This window comes from Octopus bimaculoides, chromosome 6 (genome assembly GCF_001194135.2).
Source record: "Octopus bimaculoides isolate UCB-OBI-ISO-001 chromosome 6, ASM119413v2, whole genome shotgun sequence".
NCBI classification, from domain to species: Eukaryota; Metazoa; Mollusca; class Cephalopoda; order Octopoda; family Octopodidae; genus Octopus; species Octopus bimaculoides.
This window is the reverse complement of record NC_068986.1, coordinates 114,596,369-114,612,114: the sequence shown is the minus strand read 5'-3', so window position 1 is coordinate 114,612,114 and position 15,746 is coordinate 114,596,369. Positions and strand designations below refer to the sequence as shown.

General features: G+C 36.7%; 1 protein-coding gene across 2 annotated transcripts in view; it reads right to left on the bottom strand.

Annotated features, from left to right (window-relative positions):
• Positions 1 to 15,746, bottom strand: part of LOC106872072 (RNA-binding protein Musashi homolog 2) — a 287,270-nt gene that overhangs the window by 182,396 nt on the left and 89,128 nt on the right. For both annotated transcript variants that reach the window (XM_014918924.2, XM_014918925.2), the window contains exon 4: positions 2,115 to 2,199. In XM_014918924.2, coding sequence (XP_014774410.1) covers positions 2,115 to 2,199 — 85 coding nt within the window. The remainder of the gene's footprint in view (positions 1 to 2,114; positions 2,200 to 15,746) is intronic.

Here is a 15,746-nt window from a genome sequence, read left to right as displayed (position 1 = left end):
CAAAGATAAGGGTAAAATTAGCCCCAACAGCGTATGAACTTAGATCACAGAGAGTTGGGACAAACATTGTGAAGAATTCTAACAACTCTGGCGATTCGCTGTTTTTATCTCTCTCTCTCTCCTTTCCTCTCTCTCTCTCTCTCTCCCCCTCTCTCTCTCTCCCTCCCCCGCTCTCTCTCACGCACACCACAACTTTATCTTTTACTTGTTTCAGTCATTGGACTGTAACCATGCTGGGGCATCGTCTTGGAGAGTTCAGTCGAACAACTCGACAGTATTGATTTTTTAAAGCCTGGTAGCCTGGTGCGTATTCAATCATTCCTTTGGCGGAACTGCTATGTACAATGCATACATATATACATACATACATTTGTGTGTGTGTGTGTGTGTGTATGCGTGTGTATAACACATACATGCACAATCACATATCAAAATAGATTCTCCTACGGTTTCGACGATGGTATTCTGGATGTTCGATCAATTTAGCTAAATGTTCATTGAATTAGTGTGTAAGTGGGTGAGTATTCCGTAATTGTCAGGTGGATATAGCGTGACACAGTGTGACAAGACTGGTCCTTGAAATTACAGGTACAGTCCATCCGACATATTTCCATACAATTTCTGTTGATCCAATTTAACTCAGAAAGTAGGGTCCAACCGAGGCGATGGTAAAAGATCCTTGCTCAAAATGCTCGAACCCAGGATTTAATGATTATAATGGAAAATTCTTAATTATTTGGCTGTGCTACGTCAACACACACACACACACACACACACACACACACACACACACACACGTATTTTGTATGCATATACATACATGCTCATATACTTATATGAAATATATTCTATAAATAGTCAATAGTTCCTTCTCCGATTTCGATGATGAATGTTCCAATTGTTTGATGAATTACGCACGCGTGAACTCTTAACGTAATTCCCAGAATGAATCAGCTGTGACAAGGTTGAAATTTTACTAATAGCTACTATCCAACGGGCTTTCACATAGTTTCCGTTCACCTAGTTTCTCTCACTAGGCTATGATAAGAGCTACTTGCACAAGATGTCACGCAACGGTATCGAACCCAAGACTTCAACATCGCAAGCAAAACTAAAAGACTAAGTCTGGCTTGCACTTATATGCACACACATAGAGTTCTATTGATTTCAATAAGTAATATTCACTCCTTTCGCTTAACTAAAGTTCTTGCACATTGAACTACTGCGTTAGTGGTTGGACGCGTGTCCTGTAGACGTAACTGCGAGGCGGAGTCAACGTGGCACACACTGTACCCATGGCTGGCCCTTTAAATTACAAGTCACAGTGTATTCAACGGATTTCCATATTGATTGCATATACCCTGTTTCATTTACTAGGCTTTGGCTGATCTGAAGCTATAGTAAAAGACCCAAGATCAATATGCTACAGAGAAGTATCAAACCCGAAATCTCGTGATTACGAAGCGAGCTTCCTAACCATTTGGCTGTACTGCATCTACATAAACACACACATGCACACCACGCGCGCACACACAATTACACGAAGACACGGAATGGGCTAATGTTACGGCATAAGAGACTAGGAAGGGAACTACATAGAGAAAAGATGTTAAGTCTTTGAAGCAAAAACAGAGCAATTAATATAAGTAACATAGAAATTAAGATAAACACCAGTAGAATATTTTGTTCCTACGTACGTTTCACCATTGCGTACATAGGAACTAGTTATTTATACTGGTGTTTATCTTAATTTCCACTACGTATGCTCTGTATATCATAATTAGTATCACTGCTAAATACAGTGGGCGACTAACCACTATATTGAAAGCCTACTGGATAATGACAATATGCGTAGAACTCTAAATCAAATAGTAGTAATTGTAATCTCACTGTACAAACAAGGTTTAAGCATCATATGTGAAGTTGTAAAAATTAAAGGCTTATTATTTTTCTCTGTCAGATGTGACCTTAAAGGGTCTTTACGTACTTGCAATACGCCTTTAGCAGTATGAAGTTCTCCTACCCCTGCTTCAGAGAAATGCATGAAAACACAAAACCGTCAAGAGGCACACAGATATAAGTATGTCAAAAAGTTTATAAGAATGTATATTTACCGTCTTGGAATCCAAGTCGTGTGGTCCGTTTGCCAGTACTTTTTCTACACTTGCAGGATCACGAAAGGTAACAAAACCAAATCCTCTGGAGGGAAGAAGGAAATAGGGGAAAAATTCAAATTAGAAATCATTATTTAAACCAAGCTATTTCTTTAATTTAAGGTGCGAGCATTCAAGAAATACACTGCCTTGCAAAAGTCTATACCCCCTTTGAAAATTTATATATTTTGTATAATTTAACAGGGAACAACACATTTTTTCAATTCCAACGATTGTTAAATAATAAGCAGATCCATCACACTTTCCTTTGATATAAAAATTACATTTTTAAAATTTCACACTGATTCTTAAAATCATATAACTTAGAAAAGGCGATTTATATACTTTGAAAGTAAGTTTTTTCGCGAAAATAATTGTTACTTCAAGTGACAAAAGTAATGTATATTGTGTATGTATGTTTAAAGACCATTTAGAAATAAGCTTTCTCTCTCTCTCCCTCTCTCTCTCTCTCTCTCTCTCTCTCTCTCTCTCTCTCTCTCTCTCTCTCTCTCTCTCTCTCTCTCTCTCTCTCTCTCTCTCTCTCTCTCTCTCTCTCTCAGCTCGCCGCCTTAATAATAATAACAACAACAAGAGCGGAAAGAAAAATAAAACAGGTACAGAAAGATTGAGGTAAGGGTAAGTATAGTAACGTTTTGTTCATTACATGTTGACGAGATGTCATTTTGTGTTAAATATTTGAGCATCAACATGTCATCATGAAATGCAAAGTAGGGCGTGTTTCTATCAGACTTCCGATAATATTAACATTTTTGATTTATTTTATTGCTCTTATTGATGAGTGCTCAGCCAGAAATCCAGCAAGCATATGATAAGAAACGTTCCGGTCTTGACCCCCACCACTTTTGTTTTTTAATATTTAGATACTATTTATCTAGAACGACATATACGGTGACTCTTTTGAAAATAGAAAGGGGTGATTTTGATGAAGATTTGACTGCTGTTTCTGACAGGCCAGGTGACTGAGTAGTGGCTTTTCTTTTTACGTTTTATATTCTTTTTCATATGTCCTCTTGGGGTCGATAAATTAAGTACCAGTTGCGTACTGGGGTCGATCTAATCGACTGCCCCCCCTCCCCACAAAATTTCGGGTCTTGTGCCTAGAGTAGAAAAGTATATTCTTTTTCATATGTCGGCCACATGGTATCTACTATGACACCAAAGCGATACACATCTTAAAGAATGCGACAAAGTGGATTAAATCAGCCTCGGTACTAAGTACCATAGGGTATAAGTGGATTAGACTGACTCCAATAATTACAACCAGTCAAATACTGAGGGTCGATTTGTATCCACCCCAAATATGTGTCCGTGTAGCGAAATTAGAAGACAGTGAATGAGGTAGTATGGTTAGAGTACCGGACAAAATCCATTGTTATATAGCCACTCCCACTCTACAAGAATCACGCCCCTTTACGGATAACCAAATCCCCTTATGGTAGCTCCGCCCTATGGTAGCCACGCCCTTTTTGTGTGTTCAATTACTGTTGAGCTCCACTTCACCTTTCATGCTTTCTGGTTTGATAAATCAGTGAAATATTTCAATTGTAATCGATCAAGTGGCCTTTTGCTCTGGACCGCTCGGAATAAACTGTTGCACTCTATCTACTATCGGACTGAGTACTTTCTCTCTCGCTTATTAAAACCAACGGGTGCATATACATACATGCATACATGTGTATGTGTGTGCGTGTGTTTGTATTGTAGGTTTGTATGAATACTTGTAAACTCCATATATGCGTACACAATCAGCTATCTATCTACCGTGTATAAACACACACACACACACGACGTAATAATATTTGTCACAATTAATAGATGCTTCAATTAAGAAATAATGATGGCACGTGACTGGTCGAAAGATTGTTTCTTTTTATGAGTGTGGTGGTGAACGGGGAAATTTTTATATCGTTAGTAATGGTCAAGAATGATACAACATACATCAATAACTAAGCCAGGAACCTTTATTATACTAGTTCTTACTAAATACGTTTTCATTAGTCCTTCGTGAATAAAATGCAACATTGAAACCCTTATTGAATATGGCTTGGGTATATTGGTCGCAAAGCAATCAAGTGAGCTTCGAAAAGTCATAGAAGAAGATTAGTTGTACCGCAGATCAAGTTATGTTGGAGGTTGACATAGACTGAATTGCTTGTCTTAATTAATTGTCGATTGATTGAAATTTCTGGATTGTCTCCCCTATATATATATATTTCCTTTTGCAAGAATAAGCTATTTGAGATCATGAATGCTCCCATCACTAATGTTGTATTTTAATCAATTAGAATTTATTGGCTCCCAACATCTACAATGTTAGCGTAAATCTTACTCTAATATTTGTACGCAGATGGCATCCTTGGTTGATTTTCCCAATAATTTTAATTTCAAATGTCACAAAGCATGTTTTGTTTGACACTCTCGTGGCACTATCTCCTTACCAGTCTAATTAAGTATCCGACTTTATAGATACTACATACCCACTGGCCTAGTGGTAATAACTACCCGACCCTCAACTCATATTTTTCTAATCCATCGGTCTTTTCATCAGCTTAATAGTAATGATTACTGACCAGCGCTCTACAGACTGTCTATCAACTGGTCTAGTCGCGGCAGTTGTTCAAATCAGATCACCTCTGATTTTGCAGACTCGTAGTAATCGAAACACGTTCGGAGTTGTCACCGTATCTGCTGAACACCATTCTTGCCTCTCCATTGCATGCCTCCATACTATTTATAATTCAAATTAATTCACACTCCAGAGTTGTCTACCTTGTCTTACCTGACCAAAATTATTCAGTAAGATGATATATTTGCCCTGTTTATCAGTAACTATAGTTAACGATATAATGATAATTAATATTTCTTGCTCTACTATATTACATATGTGAATACCAACTGTACTATTTTGTTTTTATGCAAGAATCATCCCTGGGTACCTTCCATCTCACACTAAATTATTCTATTTTTATAATGGCCTCCTTGTTATATATTACGTTGAAATACAACAATAGCGAATGAATAATTAACATGATTAATTAATTTATAGAAAGCATAATATATAATTGCTGAGCCGAGAGGAGAGTTAATTACGGTTTTATAATCTGGAAATAGCAGCCAAATCTTTAAACTACACCTTAAGATCTTTAAAATGGCATATTGGATAATGGAGCGCTAGATACACCGTATTAACAAATACGGGCTGTTGTGTCTAAAACACATTTGATTAAAGATTTCAGGTTTTCTTGAACGGGCTCGACCCTGGACTAAGCAACAACAGCAGTATATACAATATACATACATACATACATATACGTGGTCTGATCAATATCCGGACTGTTGTCATAGTAAGGAAGCTAAAGCACGCAGAGTGAGGCCGCTTGGCACAGACTAACCTTGTACTCTGCTGTGCATGCACATTAAGTTTTAACGTTCTCTCTCACTTCCGCTGTTTACAGCAGTGTTTAGAAATAACCATGTGTAGCGTGTGTTCGTCTCATTGACCGTGACAGAGGAAGTTGAGCAGAGAATCTGCATCAAATTTTAACAAAAGCTTGGCGATACCTGCTCAGAGGTCTACGCAAAATTTTCAATAAGTTTTCATCGTTCTCGACACAATCAAGGAGATTTTGTGCAACTGAAACCCGAATTCATACTGTAGTTTCTTATTTCTTTGTCCTCGGGATTATCCTTCCGACGGATTTCATTATAGAGCGTCCTAGCTACAACGTCATGTCTCATCGGTAGATAAGACCGTGATGACATTTTCGGACAACTGCTTATGATGTGGGTGATATCTTCAGTGTGAACTCCACAACGTTTGCATCGGTTGTCACCCTTTACGGCTTTTCCCGCATCTCTATCCCTTTTGTGCATCAGGTGCTTGGTTGATATTTCCTGTTCCTGGATTGCAAACACATATCTTTCAAAGTGGGGGGTAGTAATCTGGCTATTGGTCCACGATAAACTGCTTTGCTGATCGATGTTACTACCATCACGAAACTTTCTAGTTACATATCCCAGCATAGTCTTCTGCTCGTATAGTCTCATCCTTTCATCTGATGATGCGTTGCGATAGATTCGTGCAATTCTTTGGGTATGTATTGGGTATGTTATCAGACAAAGAGTGTTGATGAAGGAGCTGCCTTCCAAGTTTTATGATGTTATCAGCCTCGTGTATACAAACTTTGTCAAGGGATGGACTTCGACACTTGGTGGTTAAAAGATGTTGCCGAAGGGATATGATGCGACATCCAAAGGCGTTTTGGATCGACCTTAAGCCTCTGCCGCCTTGTTTTCGTTTTAGGTAGAGGCGGTCTACGTCACTGTTTATGTGGAAATTATGTGTGCTTGTTACTGTTTTTCAGGTGTTTACATCAATGGCTCGGATCTCATCAAGCGTCCAATCAAGCAGCCCAAATGTTGGTATGAGTACTGGCACTGCAAACACATTGTAGGTCACTATTTTATTGAATACACAGAGTTCTGAGGTCCAAATTTTCTTTATTCGGCTCAAATATTCATTAGTGACAGGTGTTTTGTTACAGGTGCTACTGTAAGATATATTTTCACCCACCCCTAGATACCTGTAACATTAATGATTTGACTGTTTCCCTTGTATCTGACGAGGAATGTTAGAGGTATCTAGGGGTGGGTGAAAATATATTTTACAGTCTACTGTTGCGGTTATGTCTGTGTAAATTAGTATATATTTGTGTATAGGTTTGTATGTACGTATGTCTATTTTCTATAGCTTGGTGAACAATAGCGTCATTAGTTACATGTTCCAACGGAACTAACACTGATCCACCGCATTTTCAATGGCTAATGTGATACCAGACTGAATGCGAATTGGAAGCCTAACAAGTATCACAATGCTATTATTTTTCAAAAATATAGATATGATGTATATTTTTAATCTAGTCTTCTTTAGAATGCTCTGAATCTATAACTATGCTGTTGAAGTCGGCTCTTGAATTGATTTGTGGTCATACCTATATAATTAATAGCATTTCAGTAAACACTGGCTGCATATCTAACAGATTCCTCCAATTTCTGTAGACTTGTATATTAACTGTGATTTCTTGTTTATATTCTCCATCGCATTTTTAAAAAAAATTCATTAATTTTACAATATTTATAGGCGGCTCATAAATGTAGAGAAGTATATTTTTCTGTCATTATATCAAAGAGGAAAGTTTTACTTTATCAGATTGTGAAATGATTGTCCTATTGACGAGTTTATGTTTATCGAACATAGAGGGTTATAACATACAGTTTTTCTCTTCCTCTCCTTACTACTCATTTATGTAATTCTATGATATTTAACAGATTCTTTTAAACCACTATATACCAACAGATTGTTGTATGTAGTCGCTACACTATTGACTGATATTTCATTATAGGAGATTGACGGAAACCACTACCTCCGATTATCTGAAAATTTTTTAAAGGTAATTTGTAACTGTAGTTTACATAAAATAATCAATCATTTGGTTTTATGTATGAAGGGAATTTTCCGTATTTTAAGGTTCACTGCAGCATTTTCAGGTTAGTATTAATCGTAATTTTAAGGTTCATATTATTTGTGCCTGTGTGTGCGTGTGTAATGAATATGTGTGTGTGCATGCGTGTCTAATGTACGAATAGATAGACTAATTTAATCACTTGTGCATTTTCAGTGAATAAAAACCTCGTTTCATCGAATTTAATTGTACAATATACAGTCCATATGTGTCTAATTACCATTTGTATACACACAGACACACAGATACAATCACAGGATATATATATATGAATACGCACACATGCACACAGGCCGCTCCACTTTAAGTAAAGTTTTTGTTTTTGGTGCGCTAGATATTTAAAAGAAACCAAAATAGTAAAAAATGAGGATTTGGTGGGGGTGAAAAATGGCTGGGTGGTGGAGAGGAAAGTACGTTAGGTATAATGGTAGGAGGGTAATAGAAAAGAGATGAGGTCAGTAGATCTGGGTCGAGTGCGAAGGAAAGAAAAGATAGAGGGGGAATAAGGAGGAGGAGGAGGAGGGATATTCTTTCAGGTTAGATTTAAAGGATTGGAAATGAATATCTTTGGAAGCGTACACACACACACACACACACGAACGCATGCACGCACGCACGCATGCACGCAGGCGCACATGAAGTGTACAAAGCATGGGAGAAACTAAAATTGTAAGGCTAGATGGAAAGATATAGGTATACAAACATGTAGAGATATATACATGCAAACACACATACAGTGAGATAGAAGTAACGGAGAAAGAAAAGAAGAGCTATCTACAGGATCTACGAATATTAATATGTACATATAGATGAGTGAATATACATATATGTATGCACTAAGTTTCAAATATATATATATGTGAGTGTATGTGTGTGTGTTTACGTATACAAATATTTACGAACACCCACATATACACGAATAAGTTTATACATACACGCACACACACACACACACTTGTATGTATATGTGTGTGTATGCGTATATGTCTATCTGTTTGTGATATATATACACATATGTTAGACGCATACACATACACCTGATAGACATTAGAAGCAAATAATTGTAATAGCAGTATATGTATCCATGAGTATATGCAGATATTTCGAAAATACATACATAGTTACATCAGACCTTGATTAACCATTAAATAATATAAGCACGTGCTTAGGTCACCAAGGGAAGGAGAGTAGGACTAAGGAATTTTATTCAATGCAACTGATAAATTACAACAGTTATTTCAAAAATGAATTGAAAACTCTTGAAAAATGATTGCTTAGCGTTGTAATAAACAAGTTTATATTTAAAACGGTTGTGGGGCCTGGTTCAAAAGTAAGTACTCTGGAATAAACTAAACATTTAATTCCTTTTCATTCTTTCGGGGTCGATAAGAAAACTATCAATTCAGAGCGATAGATTGGCTGAACCGTAGGAGGGTGGAACCGGATGCCTTGTAGTATTTGTCCCTACTTTTTGCGTTCTATGTTTAATTCAGGGCATGGCGTACCTGAATGAAAGACTTAATCAGTTGCCTGGTCTAACACTATCACCTGGCACCTTACATGAGGTTAGTGGAGCACACTCTTGCAAGCTTTTGGGCCAAGATACCACTTTCCTCACACTCTCGGACACTAATCTCGGAAGCCTTGTAAGGTGACTACTGTAGCGAGACCACCACTGAGACTTGAACTATAGCTCTCAAATTTTCCAAGTCTAGAACCACAAATTAAATATACAGTAATCCCTCGCCATATCGCGGTTCACCTATCGCGGTTTATTATTTAAGCTTATGTCGATTCCTCCGTGGTGTTGTTTTGCATTTATAATAAAATAAATACAAACAAATTTTAATAATAATAATAAAAAGAATATACAGTACAGTTCTGTTTCTACTTCGCGGATTTTCAGCTGTCGCGGCGGGGTTATGGAACGCTACACTCACGATTACTGTACTCCCATAACAGAAAAAAATGTCACCAAAGAAGCTATTAACGCCTACAAGAATATAGCTGTTATATTATTGAAGAGGCGGCAAACTTCAAAGGAGGTACGTAAGGTTTCGCGCTAGTTTGGTTGAAGATTCTAGAAGGATAGTTCTCACAGCCATAAAAAGACTGAAATTCAACCTAACCAGAGAGCCACTAACCATCCAGAGGACTTTATGTCACTTGTCTTAGTGAATTGTCCTCTCTCCCTCTGTCACTTTCTTTATGTAACATACTTATGTCGTATTCAATAAAAGGTATCCACCTTAATTTGTGATGTCCATTAACGAACATCAGTTATAATACAGTGAGTTAAATTCCTTGGACTACTTTCATAATATTGCCCAGCGTGTTATAATACAGAAGATTCCTGACTATTATGTTCAATAAACATTGTTCCGTGTATTTATTGAATGTCTATTTGTAAATACAACAATGCAGGTTAATAAAATACTTGAAAATTCAACCTTTAGTGTAGTCATTGTCCACACACGCCGCCACTTTAGTGTAGTCATTGTCCACACACGCAACCTATCTCACATTGTGAACAACCTAAGAGAAATATAAGACTGACCATCACACTAAAAATTACCTTCCTCCTGATCTCCTTCCAGAAATGTCGCGGAGTTCCTTTGTTGCGGTTTGATTAGGCTTTCAGATGACCTTAATCGTACCTTGATCTACCTACCTACCTACCTACCTACATACATACATACATACATAACAAGCATAAACCAACCTTCTTACAATTTAAAGGGTTAATGACTGCGTAAAAGATGACAAAAAGTACAAAACCTTTACAACCTTGTTACTGTACAGGTCACTGGTAAAAACAAACTGCAAAACTATAATCTGATATTTCAGCTCACAATTCAAAGTCATTGTACACCCTAAAGTGTGTATGTGTGTGTGTGCTTATATATATGATTTTGAATATATAAATGACCTTACATAGTGAATTGAAACATATTCGTGCTTATAAATTATTAGCACTAACTATTTAAAATATATACTTGGCAGTGGGGTTATCACAATTATAAATTCATGCAGATTGATGTATATATATAAATATGTATGTATGTATGTATGTATGTATGTATGTATGTGTGTAAAAGCACAGATATACGTATTTTAAAATATATATCTAACATCTACACACACACACACACACACACATGCATTCATACGCACTCAGGTATTACATTTTTAATTAGCATACCGACAATTCACACATAAACATAAATGCATATATATATAAAATTTTGTTTTACTTTTGAAGATCAAAACACTTCCATAATTACTCAAAAGCCTCCAGCTTCGAAGATAACTGTATATACTTCTATCTCTCGCTTTCCTTCTACACAATTAACGAACTATGACAGAAGAAAGCAACAGAACAACCTCTTAGTGAAATGCCTTTATCTTCCCTACCTTTCTCTTTGCTAAAATATTTCCTCCCCCCTCTCCCTCTTTTCGTGAAGGAATATAGTATAAGTAGGAAATCCTGAATTGCCGAGAACTGATGAGATTCAAATAAATCGAAATACCTGTATACGAGCATGGAGGACTTTGTAGTTCAAACGGAAAAAGAAAAAGAAAAGAAAGAAAATGAAGTTAAATAGCACATAAAGATCACATGATTGTAATTTATTCTAGGGAACCAAAATTGGCTTCACTTATGAAAATTAACTTCTGGCGGGATGCTTCTCCTATTTGTAATGGTAACAAATAACGAACGACCAATAAGACAACAACATGTGGGTGGGTGGATGCGTGCGTGCGTGCGTGTGTGTGTGTGTGTGTGTGTGTGTGTGTGTGTGTGTGTGTTTGTGTGTGTGTGTGTGCACGCGCACACATATAACCAACTGGAGATTTCTTCAGTTTATATCATTACTACTAACCACTAGTTTCACCAAATGATGTTTCTTCAGGTAGATCCACCTTTGTTGTTTATGAAAATCAGAATGGAGATTATACTTTCTATTGATATGCTTGAAATGAAAGATTCGATTAGTTGTTATGCTTGAGTTGATATTCTGTCTGCGCGTTCGTTTCTCTGCGTGTGTTGGTCTGAACATTTGAATATATATATACATGCATCTTAATTTTATCGTAATTAATTAAACTATTTAATTAAATCATTAAATATCTGTTGAACACACACACACACACACACACACACACACACACACACGAGTATTGTTATAAGTGCCTTATATTCTGTGTATGGACTGTATCCATAAACTTTCAATCGCGATATGTTTATAGAAAAATGGAGGTCACTATGATTACTTGTCTACTCAGATATGATATTAACATCCTATTTTATCCCCATCGAAATGCCTCTAATTTTCTTTGTAGGTACCTTTGCATGTATGAGTCTGAAGAAATTAATTTTGTGAAGCAATTAAGTAATTTGGTACAATTATTTCAGATGAATAGCATTTCTATGGTACAAAAGTTGCAAAATGTATTTGATTGCGTATACATAGATATTTTTTTTTACCTAAACGTTTTCCCGTAATAGAATTGGATATATTATTGTTTATCAAGAATTACATATGTGTGATACAAGTCTTGTATCCATTTTTCATTAGAATGTTTTAAGAAGTTGCAAAAACAGATTCTTTCAGGCAGACTCTATGGAGTGAGAATAAACTTGGAGAGTGATAGTTACATTTCTGTGCACTATTAACTGTTTCATGGTGTTTTATTATTTTATGGATTTGTTGGTGGAGTTTGAAAGCGTAAAGTAGCTTATTTTAGCGAATTGGTCCTGAAGATATTTCAGTACTTAAGTCGAAGAAGAAAATATTTTCTTACCAGATTGAAAGCCGTTTTCTCTATCGATGTTCTTTCACCAAAAATAGCTAATAATACCATGTGTTTTTCTACTTCCTTTTCTCCTACTTATATAGTTTTGTTAAGTGGTTCGAAACACCAGTCCCTTCAGTAATTTCTGTAGTATTCTCAGCTAATAAAAATTATATATACACTGTTTTACATGCTTTACATATTGTAAAACCATATATATGTAATTCTCGAAGCTGAAAACACCACTGCAATTATTCTGTTATGCGAGTTTCATGCATAACATATGTCACAAGTTTATACACGAAGCTCGAGCGTTAGAGTAACTAATGTAAGCCTTTTTGGCTTGAAAAAGACAATACATAAATACACACACACATATATATACTTACAAATACACACAAATATGCTTATATATATATATACAGGGTTTGGACAAAATAATGGAAACACCTAGCATCATAGCATCATAATTTTGAAATATCTATAAAACCGTCAAAAGTTTTTTTTTTAATGTTTTTTTTTATCTATTATTAGTATTGCTTAATATGTTTTGCTAAAATTGATGTTTCTTTTCAGATATCATCAGAAAAAGGTAATTTAAATTTATTAAAATGACAGATCTATCGGACTTTCAAAGAGGTCAAATTGCTGGTGCTCGTATGACAAGCGCTAGCGTAACAAAAACAGCTGAACTGTTTGGTGTATCAAGAAGTACTGTCTCGAAAGTAATGACAGCCTTTGAGAAAGCCTCCTCGCCAAAACAAAACTCCAGATGAAAACCAAAACTTTCAGATAGGGACCGTGAGATTCTTACACGATTAGTTAGAAAGGATCATAAAAGTACAGCTCCCAAAATTACTGCAGAGCTTAATGACCACCTCGAGAACCCAGTTTCCACAAAAACTGTTCGCCGGGAGCTGCACAAGCCCAGATTTCACGGGAGGACTGCAATAAGAAAAAACACTACTTTCAAAAACAAACGTTGCAAAGCATTTAGGGTGGAGTAAAAACCTACAGAATTGGTCCTTAGAGCAGTGGAAGAATGTTATTTTCTTGGATGAGTCATCTTTTACTTTATTTCTGACCACAGGCTGAGTATACGTGTGGAGACAGCCAAAAGAAGCATCTGGCCCAGACTACCTTCCTCCAAACATGGAGGAAGATCTGTGATGATCTTAGGGACTATATCTTGGAAATCTGCCGGCCCAATGGTTTTCATTCATGGCAAAATTAATTGTCAAGACTATTTAAGCATTTTGTCTGATCAAATTCATCCTATTGTTGCAGAACTGTTTCCGGAGGGAAACATAATCTTTCAGGATGATAATGCACCAATTCACACAGCTAAAGTTGTTACTGAATGGCACAAGGAACATTCTCGTGAAGTTGAACATCTTATGTGGCCACCTCAGTCCCTAGATCTCAATATTATTGAACATTTAAGGCGCATTTTAGAAAAACGAGTAAGGAGTCGATATCCTCAACCATCATCACTACAAGAACTGGAGACTGTTTTAGCTGAAGAATGGACAAAAGTTCGTTTAAAAACAATTCAAACTTTGTACGAGTCCATACCTCGTAAAATTTAAGCTGTAATTACTGCCAAAGGTAGCCCTACCCCGTATTAAAATAAATTTGTTTGAAATTTTAAGGTGTTTACATTATTTTATCCAACCCCTGTATATATATATATATATATATATATATATATATATATATATATATGTCTTTTATCATTTACTTGTTTCAGTCATTAGACCTCGGCCATACTGGAGCACTGCCTCGAATGAATCGACCCCAGTACTTATTTTTTTTTTGTAAAGTCTGGTAGTTGTTCTATCTGTTCTCTTTTACCAAACCACTAAGTTACGGGGACGTAAACATGTCAACACTAATCGTCAAGCAGTGGCACGGAAGAAACACAGAGATGCGCGCGCACACACATACATACACTCCGTCTACCAAATCCACCAACTAACTGTACAACGTTCCCAGGCAATTCCTAACCATACCCTAAATAACCATCACCCATATACTCCATACGAAGTAATACAGGAGTAAACGTTCTCTACAGAACCATTGTTATATACAGGTGCCGGAATGGCTGTGTGGTAAGTAGCTTGCTTACCAACCACATGGTTCCGGGTTCAGTACCACTGCGTGGTACCTTGGGCAAGTGTTTTCTACTATAGCCTCGGACCGAACAAAGCCTTGTGAGTGGATTTGGTTGACGGAAACTGAAAGAAGCCCGTCGTATATATGCATATGTGTGTGTGTGTTTGCATGTGTTTGTCTCCCACCATCACTTGACAACCGATTTTGATGTGTTTACGTCCCCATATCTTAGCGGTTCGACCAAAGACACCGATAGAATAAGTACTAGGCTTGCAAAGAATAAATCCTGGGGTCGATTTGTTCGACTAAAGGCAGTGCTCTAGCATGGCCGCACTAAAATGACAAACAAATAAAAGAAAAAAAGAATATATATATATATATATATATATATATATATATATATATTCGTACCTGTATTCTATACACCTACACGTAATTCTCCTCCGAATCTTTGTGTGTTCTTTGATGAGAGTCTACTTACTTGTGTGTGCTATTTTACAAGTGTCCTGGACCGTAGCCTTCCTCACAGTATCCACATATTCAGATATTGCTATTTCAAAGCGAGGTCTAGCAATTTCCAAATTTGATAAGAGGCAACAAAGTAGATGACTTATATGTTCCCATTTAGTGATTCCGATATACCCACATACATTTTAAGCGCTACGGTGGAAGGTATGGGCTACTGTGTCTGTGATGGTCGCTGAAGTATCACCAATTGTAGATAAAATAAAATTTTAAACTCGTGGCATTTGGGATGTTTGGCGGGGGTGGAACGCTAACCACCAAAAAGTTCTTTATTTCTTTCTTTGAGATCTCGTCAGAAGGAAAAAATCGGGTGAGGGTCTCAAGAGCCTGTGGCTGTTGCACCTTCTCAAACGCGTGATTGTTCGCAGCAGGTGTCGATAAAGGTGAAAAAAAGAAGGAAAAAACAATCCTTCTATTTACAATATATATGAATATGATGTTATGAAGTTTAGGGCCCACTCTAATAAAACTTACCTGCCTAATTACTAATCAATTGTAAACCGTAAAAACTATTTGCAGTGGGATGCACACACAGACACACACACACACACAGACACACACACACACACAGACACACACACACACACAGACACACACACACACACAGACACAC